The sequence below is a fragment of the Colossoma macropomum genome, unplaced genomic scaffold (genome assembly GCF_904425465.1).
Source record: "Colossoma macropomum unplaced genomic scaffold, Colossoma_macropomum, whole genome shotgun sequence".
NCBI lineage: Eukaryota > Metazoa > Chordata > Actinopteri > Characiformes > Serrasalmidae > Colossoma > Colossoma macropomum.
Window position 1 is genome coordinate 26,482,804 of NW_023494784.1, and position 21,826 is coordinate 26,504,629.

Consider the following 21,826-nt stretch of genomic DNA (forward strand, 5'->3'; position numbering starts at 1 on the left):
GTTCAGAAATGTTTTCTACCTTGAACTGTGACCTCTGCCGTAGCAGAGGCTTTACCCGCGCTGTTGGCCAGTAGGCAGGTGTATATGCCAGCATCCTCTGCACATGCACAGCGGATCTCCAGGAAGTGCAGCCCGGACCTTTCAAACATGTTGTAGTGATCTGAACTCTGGAGCTCCTCATCACCCTTAAAAAGTCAAAACAGAGAGTAAACAACTCTTCATATATGTTTATCTCTCTAATATACAGTAAAGCTGATAATGTGCACTTTAATGTGAAAAAAGTGAAGAAAATAAATAAATAAATGTCCCCCTTTCCCTCCAAATGTACTAAACTAGTCAAGATGTGTTTGGTGTCCAAAGTCTTGCAGTGGAGTTGCAACGGTAACATAGCTGACAATGGAAGTGTTTACCCCAACAGATTAGGATTGTATAAACTTTATTTCTTGTTTTTCGAACCATGTCCGGTTGTTAATTAAGGTTTCTGACAGTGTATCACATACTAGTGCCTGTAAACATGCTAAAGAGGGTACATTGTACAATCCCATGGAAAAACATTTTTGTTTTCCTAAAGAACCTCTCAGTGAATGTTTCCTTGAAAAACTGTTTTTGTAAATCAGATGTGTGAATGTGAAGAACCTTTTTTTTTTTTTAAGATCTTTCACATAATGTAAAGGTTCTAGAAACAATCTCTTTTTAAACATGGTTCTTTAGTGGAGCAAATAAATGGCTGCGACTACTGTTTTAGCTCTGTTATGTACTTTTATCCATTTTATATATATATTAATTTGTGTCAGAACAGCGTCAGAAATTATAGTCAATTTGATTTTATTAAACAAGCCTGATGCAGTTTGGTGGGCATAAGATTCTGCTGCATTTTAGCTATATTAGCCTTGTAATTCCAATGTCAAACGAAAGAAGCAAACTTTTTTCACCAAAAGTGTTTTGCTGGCTAAATAACATAACATTGTATGAACGTGAATTTATATTTTTCAGGCATATCTTTTATTGCATTGTCCTACCTTAAACCACTGGACCTGAGGCTGGGGACGTCCTGTGATCTTCACAGAGAACTTGCCCGTCTGCCCTATTTTCAGGTAGAGGCGTGAAGGTTTGGTCACAAACTTTGGGGGGCTTTCACCCCAGATACTCGGTCTGTTCTCCACTGCAGGGAGCCCTAAGCGACCCCTTAGAATACAGGATACAAACCAAGAGTGAACACAGTGCAACCCTAGTATTATCAAAAAATATTTTTTCCGTATGAGAAAACTCTTTATATAGCCATCAGAATGACAGCAGTGGCTTCTAAGGTGTCTTCAGATTTGACAGCTGATCAACATCTTTACGTCAGGTCAGTGCCATTGACATTTATCAAAATTCCTTTTTAGGAACTACCTGAATAACTTACATGAATAACTGATATGTTGACACACTGAAGGAACTGTTTCTTTTAACTTGCTTTTGGCCTGCTCTCCTAAGCTACGAATGTTCTCATGAAGAATGTAATGGGATAAATTTTCCATGCAAGGAAAACAGATTATTGCAAAATGCTGAAACTCAATATAACGCAACAAAACTTTGGATCTTTTGATCTCAAAGCTCAAAGGTTTTAAGATTGCCAGTGAAACATGCTCACAGTAAACTCAGAAAACAGAACGCTTACCCTGTTTTACTGGAAGAGGACAGGTTGTATTTCTTCACTGCATTGTCTGTGTGATGGACGAAAAACATGAATGCACAACAAACAAGGGCACATTAGTACAACATAAAACAAAACACACACAAACACATCTCAGCTGTGTGGAAGTCTCTCTCGCTCTCCTCAAACATGACCTCACACACTGTTTATGCCACCAGTGGCAGAATGCATGCGTTACCCCATATGTTTCTGCTTCAGTTTCAGGAAGCTTGAGGTGTTTTGGTGAATGTTTATGATGGTATAAATCAGTGCAGATGTAGACCTGCACCCAGTGCTTACGCTAAGTTGGGATGTAAACTGGAGTGCCAAGCAGCTATTTCATGCCTAATGTAAAGTCAGTATGAGCAGCATCGCGGCAGCGGAAATACTCAGACACAGCTGCTGGAGTATTTGCACAGGAATGTGAGCACATACAGGAGGACAGGGCCAGTGCAGCCTCACCACAGGAAAAGAAACGCTTTGAGTCCTCAATGAGAACAGGCAGAAATGTTGGTTTTGCAAATATGCTTCTGGCTTTCAACAATGTCCTGCCGTAATCATGAGCTTTAAGAGCTGAGGGTGCACGTTAAGTTGCTATGCTGAATGACAAAGAGTAGTGAAGTTGGAATTAAATGCATTAACTGAATTCCACTTGGTGGTTATGTTAAAATCCAAACATCTGCATTTACATTTTCAAATATCAATGTCTGTTAAGGCAATTTTGTCACAATTTGCTGAGATGCCCTGCTGCTTATTCAATATTGTGTATAGTTCATGTATCAAGGTAACAGATTTGTGAAGGATAAAATGTGTTCTGTCATCAGGCCCTGCTTTAGTCAGGCTAAATGAATAAAGCTCGGGACGTCTGCCAACACAGTCTCTCCCTCTTTTAGTGTGGGAGTTCGTTAGCCAAGCTGTGCTTGGACCATTGGACGACACTCAGGGATTTCTCTGTGGTATGAAAGTTATTCAGCCAAAACAAAGATCACACACATCAGCTCACAAAGCATCACCTAGCTCCAACCTTTTCTTTCAAGGTGGTGAATGTACAATTTTAGTTTTAACGGTGTTAAAAGATCACAGTGAATCAGGAGTGGAATTTCTAAAACATGGCAAACAAAAAAGAAAATGCAGGGCAGCACTGCTAGTCTCTAGAAAGCTGGAACAACCTTTAAAAAAGCTTTTTTCTGTGCTATATCTAAATCTAGACAGCATCAGGAGCTGGACATGACCCAGATTTATTTAATTTCTTATAAAACTCAGTTAAGACAAAGTACCTTCAACAATTATCTCCACAGTAACCTGTCGACTGCCTGCATCATTGACAGCCTCACAGGTGTATCGCCCTGCATCTTCTTCCTGGACTCCTTCAACCATCAGGCTAAATGTTCCACGTGCGCTCTGTTCCATGGAGAACCGGCCTCCGGCGATCACAGCTTTTCCATTTCTAAACCAACACACTTGAGGTTCTGGACTTCCACGCACCTTCAAAAGTACAGACAAAGAGAAGTCAGAACACGCAGCCAGGGCAGTTTCTTGCTATAATTGCTAAACACAGTCGCTTAGGCCCTCGAGCCACCAGAGGCCCCACAAATATGTAGTTTTTGTTTGTGCATTATCTTGTTTTTTTGTATTTTTTATTTATTGAAGTCCATGTCAGGTGTAGGAAATCTAGGGTCTGAAAAAATAAAAAATGCAAGAAATGCACATGTTCATAGAAGTGGAAGTAATGGGTCCAAAACACTGTATGGAATAAACAGTGACTACAATTTAGTGTTTTTGTCCATTTTCTTGCTCCTGCTTTTGTTGTCATTCAGATGAAAAAGTTAGCGGCTGCCTAGATAATATCTAGGAAAGAGGTGTTCGGCTAACTCAGACTGCTAGCTAGCTAATTTCCACTCATCTATGAAAACAGCAGCTTAATGAGTGGTGTCTTTTACTACATGGAATGCCTCTTCATTTGGTTGAGTAGTGAAATGTGACAATATTTGAACCACTGATTTTTCAAACATGCTTTTTGGACATTTTTTGTTGTCATTTATTTAGCATTCAGCGTTGATACTAGGAAACACAGCACAAATGGACACGCAGCTCCAGGCAACACACACTATACGAGTGTCTATGAATTATAGGAGTGTTCATACATAAACTAGATCTGATTTTAAAAAGTGGCTATCACAATGTCATTTACTGTAACAACAAAAGATGGGTTTCCTGTCTTAGTCTTGTAACTGCTTAACCACAGGAAGCTGCTGGGTGTGTGAAACAGCCTGAATCTGTACACCATAATTAAAACAGGGTGGCAAGACAGCACTACTGAAAACATAATCAGCCCTCAGACCACAGTGGCCCTGAGCACTGAACACAGGCTCAGTTCCACTCTGATAGTGATGATAAGAGCAGCCTTCATCATTAACCACCGAGTTACTGATTATCAACAGCAGCACGCTCACCGAGGGAGACTTTTCCCCCTCCATTTCCCACTCACTTTCCTGATTCCTGTGTGCATGCTGAAGGCGGTGAGAGATCTGGTCTCTAAATCTGTTCCCATCAGCACAGTCTTTGATTTTCCCTTCATTTCACTATCCTGTGCCGTTTAATTTCCTGGTGATCCCTCAATATGCCAGTTAATGCTTAGAATTCCAATAGAAATCTTCTGCCGTTCCGTTAATTCATGGCTCTGCCCATCATTTCTTCCCATTTCTGCTATCAAATGGATTAGTAAGACATAATAACAAAAGCTGCCAGCACTGTTGCATCCTACGATTCACTACTGTGTACAAATCTGTGCATTTAATTTGAGTTTTTTGGAGATGGAAGCAGTTTGCATTAGCCCTGAAACACATCCCTGATCTCATTCTTGCATGTATCCCAGAACCCTGAACATCTATTATCAAGAGGCAGAGATGCATTTTCTTTCTTTGCCTCTCCTCTTTTCTGTGTCTTTTCTGTCTTTTCTCAACTGTGCTTCTCCACAAAGGTTCTTCATCCAGCACTGCTGTGTGTCAGAGCAACATTGTATTTCGGAAAAGAACCATGATAAAGGCATGGGAGCAGAAATAGTGCTTTACTCCTCTTAAAAGCCCACAGTATGCAGCCTTACTTCAAATAAGTGACTGAAACAAAAGACAGAAAGAGCTACTAACCACTGCAGCTGCTACAGATTTCAGATCGAAAATACAAATTAATATGGCTCGACAGTTTGTAGACAACAGATTGACTCCAGATGGCCTCAAAATTCCTCAAAAAGTTTAAAATGAAAGGAAAAAAAAGAACAACCACTGTGAAACAAAGTAAAACTTTCTTTTCTCTTACTCACACAACAGCATTCAGAGTGCCCTCTTTCGGAGCGAATCAACCATTACCTCACAGAGATAGGCACCAGTCCTCCTTGGATTTGCCCAAAAATAGCAATATTAGCTCTGAAGTCTTTATTAAAGCAAAGCAGCAGTGGTATTTCCTCAGCGTGCTGGCTGCAGGTCTCTCTCTTCTCTCTCTCTCTCCTCCGGACTCAGCTCAGACCCAAGTCTTGAGTCAGAGACTGTGGTCAAGCGCTCTACCTCAAGAATCCAGCAGCACTCAGATCCGATGCTGAGTGAAAGAAAAACATAGGGTTGTTTACATAAAGACTTTCCTTTTTTCCCTTTTTCTCTCACACAACCAGACAGAAGTAAGGCAACGGCCTCAGCAAGGGAGACAGCAGACATGAAACTATTGTTATTGCTGACCAAAGAGAGAGAATGCACTTGCAAAGGAGGCCAAAGAGAAGCAACTCACCCAGGCCATACAAAGAACGTCTGGTACAAAACGCTCACCGCTGAGATTTATGTGAAGCTAGCATTTAAAGCCAATAAAATCTGTAAAAAACGAAACCCTAATTTAATAAAAATGCATAACAGCAAAAGAATTTCAACCTCTTTTCATTTGAACAAACTAATATTTTATTTCCTGATGCTTTTATGAACGGCTCCAATTAAAATCGCCTGTTTTCTTGTCCTTTAATTAGGCCTCTGCACTACTGCTCAAAATTCATGCCAGGGAATGTTCGGACAACCCACTTCAGAAAAGTTTCAAATGTCTCTCATGTAACACAGAATGAGCACGAGCGTAGACGCATGATTTTGTAGAGCTGAAAGGGCATTTTTCAAAGAGGAAAGTTAAAATCAGTTTGCACATTTTAGGCAAAGCTGTGAACAGTGCTTCACGTTACATCTTCTATTAAATCCAGGGGTCGACATTGTCTACTGCCCAGTGCCCCTTCCCAAAACATTTCATATTTCAGCCACAAAAAAAATGCACTCTTTAGCCTAGTTGGCCACTTTTTTGGAGATTTCTTTCCTTTTTAACAAATCATCAGACCAGTTGGATTTTCACACAGTCAAAATGATCTACCATTAATAACAAAACAACTACTTGTACTGCTTAGTAGGTAGCCATTGTCACATTGTGATGATGTCATATGCTTGCACTGAACTCAGTCCTATGGAAAACAAGACAATCAAAATGTTTATACTATATAATAGATATTTAGCTCTCCTGCTCCTCCCTCAGTGGAGAAGGGAGATAGTAAACATTTGATGCTGCAAAAAAATACTAGTAGAAAAAAGAATAAAAATCAAGTGTTTTTGTTGGTTTATACAACATGATTTAATAAGACACAGAAAACATTACGCATATGGACAAATGCTCTTTTATTTTTAACGGCACTAAACAGCGAGTCCTTACAAAGGCTAGTAAAGCCCAGCACGGCACAACCCCACACAAAGCTGGGAAGGAGGAAGACACGACGCATGTAGAGAAAGAACCTCACATACAAAGCCCACCCTCCATGGACACAATTTAACAACACAAATGCAACACATTAACACACAACAACAACAGCTACAACAAATGTCTTTCTTCTACTGGGAGCATTGCACCTCCCAAGAGCCACTTTGCACAGTCACACCCCACAAGCTCTCCAAAGGCAGCACAGCTTATGGCAGACGCCACAGTAGTATTGGACCTGTACACCATATGGAGGCTTGTATGTCTTAACAGCCATGGCTCCATTTAAATGTAAATAACGTGTATATATAATAAAAATGTTTCTTTGTTTCTACAGCGTCTTAATTTTGGCCCCAGGTTTCGCTGCCTGCCCTGTGATGGACTGGTGACCTGTCCAGAGTGTTTCCTGCCTTCCGCCCGATGAACGCTGGCATAGGCTACAGCACCCTCTGCGACCCAGAAGGATAAGCGGCTTAGAAGATGGATGTATGAATGGAGTCACTGGCTTGATGGCCCATGTGATCAGTGCACATTTCATCCGACTACCCCTGATCACCATTCCTTGACATTTTTTTCAATCTTTCTTTAATTGTTTTATGGACATCGGTAGTGAACTGAAGCATGCATGGTGCCCAGTAAGTAATTCTGTTGGATAACTACTGAATATGGGGCTCTCCTAACATAACGTTCATCCTATCAAAAAGAAACAAGCCATAATATTACACTAGCTACTTTGTGGCCATATATCCTATCATGAATTTCGCCTCTCTCAGATACCTTTTATAGATTTCACACTGCCAATGTGAGAACAGCTCAACAGGTGAAAAAAATCAGCTTACATCTACAGCTACCCTTCCTGAATATCTGGAATATCTGACAGCTGCTTAAATCAGTGAACTGAACCTGATGTTCTCCTTTGCGTCGTCACTTTTTTCCTGGCATCGCTTTTGCTGTCAACACCTGGCGAAGACAGAGCTCTGCCTGGTAATCCCAAGACAGAGGTCTTCTGCAAGGAGAAGTTATAGTCACACCAAACGCAAACACTAAACAGTGTGGCAGATTTTTTCATTTTGGTCAGCTTCATTCATATTCTAGATTAAGGAGCAAAAAGAATGGAGACAGAGGAGAAGAGAGGAGAGGAAAAACTAGACAGCAGCGATCTCTCACATATGCTTCCAATAAGCTCCCGTCCTGTCAGGTTTTTCAAACAGCATACCTCACCCACACTTTCATTTATACTCCCCATACCAGAAGTATATTATATAACCCAGCACAGCCTGCCTTTAGCTGACCTGGAGCAAATAAATAGGGGAGAGGAGAGGAAAAAGAGGAGGACAAATGAAGAGAAAAGCTCACATGCCTCCATGCTGAGTAGATTCCTTGTTCTCACAGAAGCATTCTCTCATATTGAAAACATGACCCTCGAGTATGGAAGTGAAGGGAATGGCCATGTAGCATTAAAGCCTGGAACACCTGAGATGCATTTTAACTGCCTTTCTAATATTGTTTGCCCCTGATGCCGTAATCTGAGAATTGGGCTGCGAACATAAACGCTGTATGGTGAAGAGCTCGGACAATCGGGCATTGTTGTCAAACGGGCACCAGGCACCCTGAATGAAATAAAAAACATGTGGAGATTGTCTAAGTTCAATGCCAGAGCACTCTCTCCAAGGCAAAAGCCTGACAAACAAACGCTACTGTAACGTTTTCCAGTTGTGAGAGATGCACACTGTGCTGTAGCTTACTGCGCTCTCTGGGAAGGATGGGAGTTTTATAGCTAAGCTGCTGCTTTCTCATAGTTGGACTCCCTGCTCCTTGGGATGCGTCTCATTTGGTGTCTTGTAGAGTTTAAAGTTTGATTTTTAAAACAAGTAACAATTCCAACTTAGTTGTTAACAGATTCTTTCACTTCCTTTTTCTCTCTTTCATCTTTCTTCGTCTTCCCTCCCAGGCGCTTGCTTCCTCTCTTTCTACCCCAACATGTGTTTGTGTGTGCCTGTGTGTATGATGATTGATGTTGCCAGAAAGTGCTAGATCGCAGTGTAGCATGTTCTCCAACACCCTTAGCTCCTGTGGGAACAGTGCAACTCCTCCACACTTCCAGTGCCCTGCCCTCGTTTTCACTATCCTTCATAAATCAGACAAAGAAGAGCTCTGTGTGCGTTTGTGTCTGATGTTTCAGTTTACAGATGTTGGGGAAGCTCTTAAGCAGGGCTGTATAATATGACAATCCTGTCACATATGTTAGAAGAAATTAATCCTTTGCAAACACAGAAAATATCACATTTGCACATCCATTCAAAAGAGGACCAAGTCTTTGGGTCGGTTTACATCTAATTCGGTTATCAGATCATGTTCAAAATTCAGCTGAGCTCATGAAAAGCCAGGTGTAAACACCCCCAAGGCACAATGCAAGCAGATTACAGTCGGCTCACTTAAACCATATTCGGAGGTGGCCAGAGACTGATCTTGACCACATTTATCACAAGTGTAAACAGAAAGCGTTTTTGGTGTCCATATACAATTATGTGAGTGGAAATGAGTCTGCCCGTCGCTGACTATCAGGTAAGAGAATAAACAATGAAACAAAAGATGGAGAATATGGAAGCCTCAAACCATGAATCTTCATGCACACCAGACTGATGAAGGTGCCCAGGCCAAGCTTATCCACTTATGTAATAATGTAGAAAAGAGTAAACAAAAGTAAAACAGAAAAAATTTATGTGTTGATATGGTTTTTATATGGTACAATCAGTGCAAAAGCATGAACGGATATCATCTGGTTACACTGGGGATGTATTTTAGAGAGTGTAAAGAAAATCTGGCTTATTCAGACACAATCACAAAATACATGTTAATGCAATACTGTATAAACAGTTTCTTAGTGCTCATTCATGTTAAATATAGTCCATTATGTTAACTGTTATCAATACATGGTGTGTTAGCAGGGTCTAGCATCACCTGCAAGGGTGGAAAGCTAGTCACAGTTAACCAGTGAGTAATTAGGCTGTGCTTTTCAACTTTGTGTTGTTTGCTGACAGCCTACTTGTGTGCTGTTTTTTGGTAGGTGGTTGGAGGCAGATAGAAGACACAAAGCTAAGAACTGACTGATAGGCCAATACCTAAAAGTTTTGTTTCTTTCTTACCCTTTCCTCCATTAAAAGCATCAGCTCTGCCTATGTTACTCTGGCTCCTATGTCCACCCCCACCTTTAAACCAAGGGTTATCACACATGGCATGTGCAAAATCAAACAACATTCCCTCACTGCCCAAGCCATCTCCACAAGCGTAGTTGTATGAACTGTGACACAGGTTAAGCTCTAGTGTTTATGGCAGTGGTAATCCATCAGGTAATGTGACCGCTATAGAACAAATCCAAATGTTTGCCATCAAATGACTTTGCAATGTGCAAAATGCCTAAACGTTGGCTAGTTTGGGGCCTGCTTTGATTTGGAATTTTCTGGTTTGCTGAAGCACTACTCTGCTGTTCCTACTGCCTAGAAAATAATTGTTTTACATACCATTTTGAAATCTCCAAAAGTAACCATATGCAAAATCCCACTTGTGTGGGTTCACCAGTGGGTTTAATTTCTTTTAGTGATACTCAAAAGGTCTAGCCCATGTGTGCAATCTGAATTATTATAAAGAAAATGAATGGTTTATTTTACAAAATAAACATTAAAATCAATATCCTTTACCAGTTTTTTCATTTTTTTACGTTTGAAATAAAATTGTTTCACTAATTGGAATTCTCCCTCTTAAATTCTTCTTTCCACAACTGTCCTGCAGCAGCACAATCACAAACAGAAACTATTCATTCTGAACATTCCTCGTCATGAACCTTTCTTCTGCATTAACAGTGCAGATAATTCCATTTCAATCCAAAAACATCTCCCCTCAAAAACATCACAAATATCTGCCCTTTCTCTGATCATCAAAGCAAACATGCTCGATGACTCTGAAACATCTGAGAAAGAAAAATAAAAACAGGAGTACAGCAGGAAACAGAGAGTCACAAGACGAAGGTATTTTAATCCCTATCAGAGCTCATTCTCAGACCTGTCTTTCAGAGGGACTAGCAGAAGCAACGGCTATGCTAACCCTGTTTACTAGGCCTATATTAGCCTACACTATGCGCACACAAACAACATTACAAACCGCTTACTGATAAACCTACTCTCAGCACATTTTCATTAGTTATTGTCCACGTCAGTAGTGACCACACAGAAATCTGCTATCGTTTGGATGAGGCTTTAGACTGCAGTAGGAAACAAATGCTACAGCTACTCAGCACTGATGTAAGATTGAGCAATGCTGTGATTTTCCACAGCAAGTGTCAAGCTGACTGATCACATAGGAACTCAAGCAAGGGAATGGTACCGTTGGGCATTGAAGTCCTCTATAGTCTATACTACTGCACAACTCCACAACAGCAGGAGCAGGAGAACTTTTTTTTAATGAAGCCTCTGGATTTTTCAATGTTGTTTTTGGTCGAATTTATAGCCTGAGATTGTCAGTAGGGAACAGACGCAGACACGGTTTGCATTCTAAACCTGAAAATGATACTGGATTTATCCGAACTGCTAATGGGCCAAAACAGAAGACTATCCCAGCAACAGTATGTCTGCCTAATGTCCTCTCCAACTTTCCACTCTCCAGACAACAGTTATGAATTGAATTGCTCTGCTGCAGCTGTACTTCTGTTTACAGTAGGGCTTTTTCTGTATGATGGAAGACTTACATATAAAACAGAAGGGAAAGACACTGCAGTATAGGGCGTCAATATGAAGCACCATTTTCACGCACAGAGAACACTAAGCAATTATATATAACCCCCAGAGAACTTCAAGTGGCTGTAAAATAACATTTGGGCCCTTTTTTATAACTTGACGCCTCTGTGGCCAGTGTTACAGACTCAATGTTACAAAAGTAAGAGTTGAGCATCAACACTGAGCATGAAAACTGCTCATAATACACTGTTAGAAATGAAGGTACTATGCAGGTATTTTTTGTTCATCAAGGTACAATTTTCTCCCCAATTTAGTCGTAGCCAATTCCACCCCGCTACTTAGGACTCCCCCAATCACACGATGCTATCAACGCTAGGAGGGTGAAAGCTAACACAGGCTTCCTCCGAGACCTGTGAAGCCAGCCACCGCTTTCTTTTCGAGCTGCCGCTCACGCAACGTCACTGGACAGCCGAACGCGCTCGGAGGAAAGCGCCAGATCTGTTACGTCAGCTAACAGACGCCTGCGCTGACTAGCATCGCGCTGAGTGATGGGGGGAGAGGGAGGGGCCATCCCACCCACCCAGAGAGAGGCCAATTGTGCTCTCTCGGACTCCCGGCTACGGACGGCTGTAGCACCACCAGGGATCGAACTCGCGATCTCCTGATGATAGGGCCAACGCTTAGACGGTTGCGCCACTCGGGAGCGAGTAAATGTACCCTGAAAGGTACAACAGTATGGTTCAGTTGTGTACATTAAATACATTTTTCCCCTGTGGAAATGTACCTTTTATAATCTTATGTTTTAAAATAGAACAATAAATTAAAAAACCTAGGGACAAAGAGTGTGTGGAGTCAATACATCTTTTAAAATTGTATACATAATATAATTCCAATGGATTACAGTACAATTATATTCCCTGACTAAAGGTATGGAGGGTACCACCCTAGTGACAAGAGGGGTACAGCCCCAGTGACAGTTTTGTACCTTTTTTCTGAGAGTGTACAGCCAACATGGATGATCAGTTTATAATATCATCTGTGAGCAGCATTTTTGAAGACGCCTGATTATCAGTGAAGTCTGAGAAATTATGGCTAAAAGACATGTTACAGTAAGTTTTCACTCTTTCAGAGGTCAAGACAAAGTCAGCTGGCTACCATGCACATGGGTACTGATCTGGTGTAAGCAAAGACAGCACAGAGGGTTTGACTGTGCAACAGTCAGAGACCACCCTTCATTTATTTAATTTCCAGTCAAAACTGCCAATACTACATTTTTCAGGAGATATTTCTGAGGACACAGAAGATAATCCGCTTGCATGAGAAAGGGAAAAGCTTAAGGAAAAGTTTTAGAAGTTTCCAAAAATGATTATAAGATATTGAGAAAATTGGACTCCTAACAACCATGCAAAATCTGTCATCAATAAATAAACAGTACTTAAAGTACTCACCTCTCTGTGAGAAGACAACTCAACACTATGGCTCTAATAAATGTGTATAGCTTTCAAGAAGCTGTTACTGAGAAAATGAAAAAGACAAAAAAGAAAAAACAAAAAAAAAACTAAATACTGAAAAATTATAGATTGAGTTGCTGAGACTAATGTAATTTTCTGTATATTTTGTTTTCTGCTTTATTCTTGGTACTGAAAAATGAAGAAATGAATAACTGGTACTTGATGACTATTTTGACTAGAAATTTAAAAAATTAAGAATGGTCTCTGACTTTTGCAACATTATATGCATACCTAGACACCGCTTCTAATTAGTAAATTTAGTACTTAAATGTGCGCCCATTGCTGACACAGACATTCAATTGCACATACATAACTTATAATGTATTTTCTCCAAAGAAAAGCATTTCCAACTGAATAGGACAATGGAGCAACTGCACATCAGCCTAAGGTCACCATGCCCAATGCCAAGTGTCAGCTAGAATGGCATAAAGCTCCCTAGCATTGGGCTGTGGAACAATGGAACTGTGTTCTCTGGAGTGATAAAGCACCATCTGAGACCTTTGAGACAAGCTGTGATCCAGAAAGATTCATCCAACATCAGTACCTGACCTCAATAATGCTTTTGTGAATGAACGCAATCAAATCCTCAAAGTAATGTTCCACCATCTAGGATAAAGCCTCCCAGAAGAGTAGATGCTATTACTGCTGCAAAGGGGACAAACTCCTTATTAATACCCTTTATGTTAGAAGAAACACTTGAATGAGCAGGTCTCTACCAACTTTTTGGACATATGGTTACCCATACATGCAAGCATCATACAGTGTCGAAGACTTTTAACTAATATTCTCTTCGAGCTTTTCACCAAGCAGTATTTCAGCCAAATGTACTGGCTATTATTCATATTTCTGGCTGGTACTTTGCAGCTACTTAGCCTGGTGCTTATCATCTCCTTAAGTAAGTGCAATAAAGGCTGAAAAGCAGAGTACATCCTTCTTCCAGGACCTCTCTGTACATCTGCTCATCTTAGCTCTGCTTGGCTCTCTCCCTTTTTTCCCCTGTACTCTAAAGACTTAAAGTGCCTGCTGTCCACTTCTGTGCCATCTCAGTGTTGACAGAGGACCTGGACAACGAGCAGCCACTGCACTTTCAGGGTAAAGTACTTAGACATGGTGCTGTAAAGCATGTGGAACACTGCAGTAGTGCGGCAGGGTTGCAGCACTGCATGTGCAACAAGAGATATTCCAGTTTATGGGGCGTCCAGATGACGATGAGTCTTCAAAGCAATGTACTAACATCTAGTGTAAATGTGTGGGGGGCATATAATTAATACCCTTGGTTTTGTAAAAAAACAGTGGAGTAAATGTTTATATTCAGCACAAACAATATGTCAGTATTTATTTTATTTAAAAATGTTTGAATAAAATAAATCTGAAAAATAAAAAGGTGTGGCTTGGAGCCTATTAGAATTTATAGTAGGTTGCATCACATGCTTCTCAGGACATTTTAGAGATGTTTTACAGTGCATTCCCACTAGATTGCCTGTTGCTCGGTGTGCTGAAAGTTTCATGGCTTTGGAGCACCATGTTCTGCCAACATCTCCCACAGTGTGTGCTCACTAAGTCTGTCTAAGGCTGGGTGCTCCCTGACAATATGTCTGAGAAGTGAAGACAAGGCTAACCACCACCCCCCCACACACCACCCTACACCACCCCACACCACACTTCAATCCCACAGACTTAACTCCCACATTGTGTGTGTCTCTTTCTGGCTCCAGACTGCACACACTGGCTGATTCTGTAGGGTTTTTTATTATTATTATTATTATTATTATTATTATTTGAATTTCCTCTGTGTTTGCTCATGGAGTGTGAGGAGCAGACTGCAAAGAATCAGCGCAAACCCAGTTAGTGATTCACAATTAGACTAAGTAGAATTAAGAAGGATACAGCATGGCTGATATTGGCGACTTGAAGACTCCTCTGCAGCATGGCCATGGTAAAAACCTTGATTCTGTGGTCAATAAACAGTTTTTGTGCTGATTTTGAGGTGTGCTTGGATCACTGACCTGCTGGAAGATCTAACCACAGCCCAGGTTAAGCTTCCTGGCTGAAGCATTCAGGTTTTGATTTAATATCTGCTTTAATATCTACTTGATGAAGTCCATGATACCATATATCTGAACAAACTGTCCAGGGCCTTTGGATGAAAAACAGCCCCAAAACATCACAGATCCAGCACCATACTTCACAGTGGAGATGTGGTACTTTCCTGTATGGCTATCTTTGTGTCTACACCAAACCCACCTCTGGTGTCTGTTGCCAAAAAGCTCTGTTTTGGTCTCATCTGACCAGAAGACACAGTCCTACTGAAAGTTCCAGTAATGTCTGAAAAACTGTAGGGTCTTTGACAGTAAAGGCTTTCTTCTGGCAACCCTCCAAAACAATTTGTAACCACATGTAGGTGGTGTCCAAATGTAGTCTGGAAGACATAACTGATGCGTGCAATTCCCCACCTCTGATCCTTGGAAATTTTTTTGGTCACTTGAACCATCCTCCTCACTGTTCGTGTGGTCAGTATAGACATACAACCTCTTCCTGGCAGATTCTTAACATCTCTAGTTGCTTAAAATGTCTAAATGATTGATCTGATAGTGGAAACAAGCATTTGCAACTGTTTAGATATTTTCTGGCGGCCATTTCCTGATTTGTGCAGCTCAACAACCTTTTGTGGCACATCAGTGCTGTATTCTCTGGTCTTCATAGTGATGGGTGACTGAGTGAATTTGGCTAGTAGAGCCATATATATATTTAGGAAATCATGGCTGACCATGTAAGTGTTGGTAATTGCTCAGGTGAACTTTAAAACATATGACTGGAAATATACTTCAGGTAGATCTCACTCAAAACGAAAAATATTCATCTTAATGAGTCCGTGGCGGCACATAACAAAAACACAACTGGATAAGCGAGAAATCCGACCGGCTTCCTCTGCATTAAAAGCCAGGTTAGGTCAGGAGTCACAACACAAATGATAAGAAGAGACATTTTGTCCTTTCAACAAAAATCAAACCACCTTGGGAGCCACAACATTTAATGTCCAGTATGTCTCAGTATGTGTTAATGTCCTAGTATAGACTAAACAATATAAACGAAAACGCGGACTTACTCTACTCTGCTTTAAGCTTTAGCTATAGCCGCTTTTCTTCCGTCTCCGCCAGAAAACTTTTCCTCAAAAGTTGAATAGTTTCTTATAAAATGTCTTTCAGCTTTTGGCTGTTTTACTAGGCTGAAGTCGCTTCTCATTCTCCAGCTTCTTGCTGAACTTTCCCGTTTCACCTTAAATTCTGACTGAAGCGCCGAAGGTAAATGCGGCACCATTTAAGGTGGAACGGGAAAATTAGAAAGAGAAGCGACTTCATCTTCGCACCGAAGTTATAAAATCTCTAAAGAAAACGGGCAGGACGGCTGTAACGTGCAGCGTGGTCATCCACTACCACTGGATCTTATTTCACCATAACAGCGCATTTTATCGCAGATGAGTGGCAGCAGCGTCTCCAAAAAAGAACGGTGAATGAGAGCCTTCTAGTTCACTTGCCACATCACTTCCATTTGTTTTACTAATAAAAGATATTGGACATAAATGCATTATGGATCATTACAAATACTTAGCTTTAAAAGTACCAAGTCCTCAGACAGTAGGAAAATGGAAATCATGTATAGAAAAAAAGATGCATTGAGATGCATCGATAATCGTTTTATAATCGCATCGCAGCCCTCTGAATCGTAATCGAATCAAATCGTGAGGTGCCTAGAGATTCCCACCCCTAACATATTTATATTGAATTTAAGGTGATATATATATGCTCATATTTACCAATCCATAAAGCCTATCTGATGGACAACACCCTACACCCAGGGTGCCCAATCCTGGGCCTGGAGATCAACCCCTCTGCAGAGTTTAGCTCCAGCCCTAATCTAACACACCTGATCCTGGTAATGAAGGCCTTTAGCGGAATGTGAATATTAAAACCAGGTGTGTTGGGTCTGAACTCCCCAGTGTGGTAGATTTCCAGGACCAGGACTAAGCACCCCTGCCTTCCCTAATAAAAAAGGATACTTAAAATTAACTTTATTATGTACACTTAAGTAAAGTTCAGGTACATTTCCCAAGCATATTTTATGTAGTAAATATCATACTATCAATGTACCAGTGGTAAATGTGTAAGTGCACTATTTCAATACTTCTTGGGACTAAGTTGGCCCAGTTTTTAGTTTAAAAAAAGCACACTTTTAAGTATACTTTACACATGAGAGTAGTATGCATCAGGCATGAGTACACAACTAGTTTACATCTAAGTTTTATTTTGTACTGCAACTATACTGTAAACTACATTATAAGTGAAGAGTTTTTGAAGTTGACAGTTATGTGATGAAAATCGAGTCGATGTCAACTAATCACCGATGAAGTCATGAATAAAACCACAGTTGCAGCGAATGTTTTGCAACAAGCAACTTCTGTGACAAAATCTGTGACAAAGCCAAACTCCAAAGGTCTGTAGAGCATTGGTAGCCTTCAGGAAACTAGAGATATGGACCCCAAAATCACCAGGCTCCTCACCTGTTGTCTTCTATCTTCTTCTGTCTTCTGTCGCCTCGTCCATGTTGTTATTGTCATAATCACGTGATCAGTGATATGAAGCTTAAAGCATCATCGCTGAGCACTAAAGGAGATTAGACTGTGTTTGTGCAACCCCTACTGTGAACTATACTAAAATTGAACCTATAGGTGTACTGTTAGTTTACTTGTTATATATTCTATCCCACTTTTTAGTTTATGAAAGTCGTTTTGTGAAGTATTATTACAATTACAGGCCACAAGTATATATAAGTATATGTATATCCAAGTATATACTTGTATATGTATTTGTATATGTACTCATAGCTGTGCAATGCTTAATGTCCATGTTTACTATTCAAAAGCACAGACAAAATGCTAGTGAGAACAGAGTTCAATGGGTTGTTTGTACCTTGCCCTCAAGACGAGCAGTGCCCCCAAGACACACACGGGCATTGCGAGGAGGCAGGGTAAAGGCTGGGGCTTCATTACTCTGAGAGCCTCTCCCCATGGTCAGGCTGCTCTTCGAGATGCGAGAACTGGTCACCAGCTGCACATCTCCCATAATTCTGTCAAACAAAAGAAAAAGAAGAGTGAGACAGCTCATTAAATGGCTCAGAATCCTTTTAAAAGATTGGCATGCAGATGCATTTTAATAAACGCAGCATCTTTCATACTCTTTGCTCTAGTCTGCCCCTGCATCAGCGCTCATAGCTAAAATGTTTTGTGAAGCACTTTTCTTTCCTTTTGTTACTAAAAAGGAAGCTACTCCCATGTTTATGGTTTAATCTCTCTCTCTCTCCCTCTCTGCCCTGCCAGAGCTTCAGCTATTCCGCTTGATTTTGTGATTAAACCAGAAACTACAAACAAATAAGAACAAAGAGATAGAGCTCTAAAACATGTCTGGGTAACTGTTGCCTGCTGCACTGCTTCTAGGGTGAGCTGCAAATGAGGACATTGGGTCTGCAAGTTTTTAAAAAGAGATAAGGTAAATCATGTCATATTCACCTTATCGAAGACTTCTAAAAGCTGAGAATAAGCCAAAGCCTGTTTTTAAATTTGGAATCAACTAACATTCCATACAAGTGACATGACAAGTTAAGAGTCCCAACAAGTCTGGCCCCAATTTTTTAAACTGAGCTTCAGGTTTTGCTAAAAGATTTCAATTTAAAATAGCAAAAAAGTCTCATGATCTACAGATATCAGTGTAGTGAAATGATGAGTGCATGAACAGATCTCTAGAATGTCTTTTAGGTTATTCATATGACCCAGTAAAGCCTTGTCATGCATATGTATTCACAGTTCAACACCATATTTGTGCACTCTCATTCTGGAATTGAAATGGCTCATGTGCACCTCATTGCTTACTGAATATGCACAATGTTAAGAGCCTTGATCCTGAGAGCCAGTAACAGGAGTTGCAACTTTAAACCCCTGCTGGAGTTTCTGCTAGCAAACTACTTAAATGTACACTGATGTAATGTGATCTAAAATAAACAGTACCTTTAAAAGTAAACAATTGTCGTAAAATGACCAACTTAATATGGCCCCATCTAAATTCCCGTCAGTTACCTCTAGAGAGGAAACTTGACAGCTGTCATTATGCCTATAACCTAAAACTGATTGGGTTACCTACTTCAGCAAGACATAAGAACAAGCAACAAACTGGCTTCTTGTTCCACTACTTTTATTAACAACTGCTGGCAAACCTTTTTACTACATCACAGATATTACATACAGTCATGTAATGTAAATTAGGACACCCTATTAAATATTTAGTTCTTTATTAAGAAATATGGACATATCAATATTTGATCTTCTTTCAAACAATACCTATAGACAAAGGTGATGTAATTGCATCACCTTTGCAAAAACAATGAAAATTTGGCTTTGTTATCATTCATTTAACAAAAAAATGAAATAAGATGGCAATTCATACTGAGGAAAAAAAATTGAACACCCTATGCCCTGATGGCTGGTATTTCCCTCTTTGGCTGAAATAATATCAAATAGTCGTTTGCTATTAACAGTCTCTGACATTGACTGGGAGAAAGTTTCTGCCAGTCCTCCATGCAGAATTCTTTCAGCTATGTGATGGTTGAGGTGTTTCTTGCATGCACAGCCCATTTCAAATCACCCCACAGCATCTCAATAGGATTACGATCTGGCTATGACTTGGCCATTCTAGAACTCTCCATTTCTTTCTTTTGAGCCATTCCTTGGTGTTTTTTCTGGAATGTTTTGGGTCATTGTCATGTTGCATGGTCCACCTCCGCATCAGCTCCAGTTTTTGGATAGATAGTTTAACATTTTCCTCAAGCACCCTCCAATACAATGAAGAATTCATCATGGATTCTATGATAGAGAGCTTGCAATGTCCTGCTGTAGCAAAGCAGCCCCAAACCATGACATGTCTACCTCCATGCTTCACAGTTGGTATGAGGTTCTTGCCAAACATATCTTCTGTTACTGTGCCTAAATAATTTAGCTTTGGATTCCTCTGTCCAAAGCACATTATTCCAGAAGTCCTGGCCTTTGTCTAGGTGTCCTCTGGCAAACTTTAGTCTTGCCCTGATGTTTTTTGACAGCAAAGGCTTCCTCCTTGCACACCTCCTATGAAAATCAAATGTGTGCAGTCTCTTTCTGATGGTACATTTTACAATTGTTGGAGACTTTTTTTACACGTCTTGTGGTCTGCTCTTGGGCTGAACTTGCTGGGACAGCCTGACCTGGCCATGTTGGCAGTTGTTTTAAATGTTCTCCACTTGTAAATTATTTTCTGAACAGTGGAATGGCACATTTCTAATTGTTCTGAGATCTTTTTCAGTCCCTTCCCAGGCTTATATGCATCTACAACCTTCTTTCTGAAGGCCTCAGAGAGCTCTCTGGATCTCACCATGGTGACACCACTCACTTCAACAATCAAGAGCAAACCAAATGTCTGAGGTTTAAAAAAGACAGGCTCCTCCAAAATCCCCTCTAATGATGTTCTAGTCATTTGCAGCTAATGTGGTGCCCCTGATTCTAATTTTAGCCATTTTAAGTAGTAATAAATGTGGGCTGTCCTAATTTTTGGCTCACAAGAAAGTTGCAGTTCTATTAATTACACTTATTATTATTTAAAAAATATTTTTTCAAAGACATTTCCTCAGTTTTGTTAAGTTATATTACCTCCATCTCTCAATATTGTTAAAATGAAGATCAAATGCCCGAATACTTATAAATATGTTAAAAAAAGGCAAAGGTTTTCAGGGGGGTCCTAATTTTAATTGTATGCTGACCCATTGTCATCAAGTCAATGTATGTGAACAAAATACATTGGTAAAGTTTTAAATGTAATATTTTAATACCATGCTTAAAGCTGTATTGTCTTTGATCCATGAATCAGAACTGCACAGTCCAACAGTGATTTATGAGTATATACTTAGGTCTTTGGGTCAATAAGTAAAAGTATAGCCTCTAAGAAAAAGCAGACTTATTTAGATCTGAGCCTCAGTGGTTTTACACACACACACATAGACACACACACACACACACACACACACACACACACACACACACACACACATTTCTTCTCCTTGAGGTCAGCAGGTCCAGCATGTGTGGAGTGCTCGTTCATGCATCTCGCTTTGGCTGAGCCTCTACAGTGGGAGGTCAAGAGGTCAGGAAGGGTGTTGTGCATGAAGCTGAAAAACCCTCATTATTTCTTGGTAACACTGATTAAAAGTGTAGAACCTCAACATAAAGCAGAACAGAATACAGCATGCATGCAAGGAAAATGATGTCTGCCAAACATCCAATGGATAGTGTAAATACAGCTGGGTGTTTGATGTGGCCCACTCTTCCTTTTCTTCTTCCTCCTCCGTCTCTCTCTTTCTCCGCCACTCTTTTTCTCTCTTCTATCTTTGTCTCATTTTCTGTTGCATGGTTTCAGAGTCTTTCTAGATGCTATTCCAGAGAACGTTTCTATGGCCTATTAGTTTCTTAATGAGGTAAGGCTTTCTTGGACGGACTGAATACAACCAAATGTCCTTTATCGCCAAGCTTCCTCAACACCCTCGCTACTGTCAGCCAGCAGAGAGTGAAATTTCAAGCCATCTCCACAGTAAATGGTTTCTATTGTTGCGTGAGCTACCAGCATTAAATGCTGCAGATGAATTCAAAGCTTGGTTCATCTCTCAAACCTGAACAAGTCTGATTTTTGTATCGATCAAAAGAACAAAAATTGCATACAGCTGTGATGGCTGACCGCTTTAGTTACAATAACGCTATGCGTCTATGGATGAATCTATTTAGCTTCTGGTTACTGTTACGGCCTGGTTGTTGTTATGAATTGCATTTCCTTCTGGATCACCATTGCGTGAAAGGTATTGCTAGAGAAGGGAGACTATACATTTTGTTGGGAGCACACTATTTTGGTTCCATCCCTTTCCTTAAGGACAAAAAACACAATCCCACTCGGACACAAAAATATCAGAACATGAAGGGAAGAGAATACTGGACTATCTAACCAATGGTTAGCACACTGAAGTCCTTGAGAGCTGCAACACTGCATTGCACAGAAGGCATGTTCTCTGCTCTACCACAC

The 21,826-nt window shown here is 40.4% G+C and overlaps 1 protein-coding gene across 3 annotated transcripts in view; it reads right to left on the minus strand.

Moving 5' to 3' along the window:
• mylka (myosin, light chain kinase a) overlaps positions 1-21,826 on the minus strand; it is an 80,181-nt gene that overhangs the window by 49,195 nt on the left and 9,160 nt on the right. Inside the window, exons 1-6 of one of the 3 annotated variants that reach the window (XM_036566083.1) lie at positions 17,651-17,741; positions 5,041-5,266; positions 2,953-3,160; positions 1,661-1,706; positions 1,020-1,185; positions 20-185 (exon numbers count right to left, since the gene is read on the minus strand). In XM_036566083.1, the coding sequence (XP_036421976.1) occupies positions 20-185; positions 1,020-1,185; positions 1,661-1,706; positions 2,953-3,085 (511 nt within the window). In that variant the 5' untranslated portion in view covers positions 3,086-3,160; positions 5,041-5,266; positions 17,651-17,741. Of the gene's footprint in view, positions 1-19; positions 186-1,019; positions 1,186-1,660; positions 1,707-2,952; positions 3,161-5,040; positions 5,267-17,650; positions 17,808-21,826 lie in introns of those variants that run through there. The other 2 variants (XM_036566065.1, XM_036566074.1) reach the window with 2 other exon arrangements.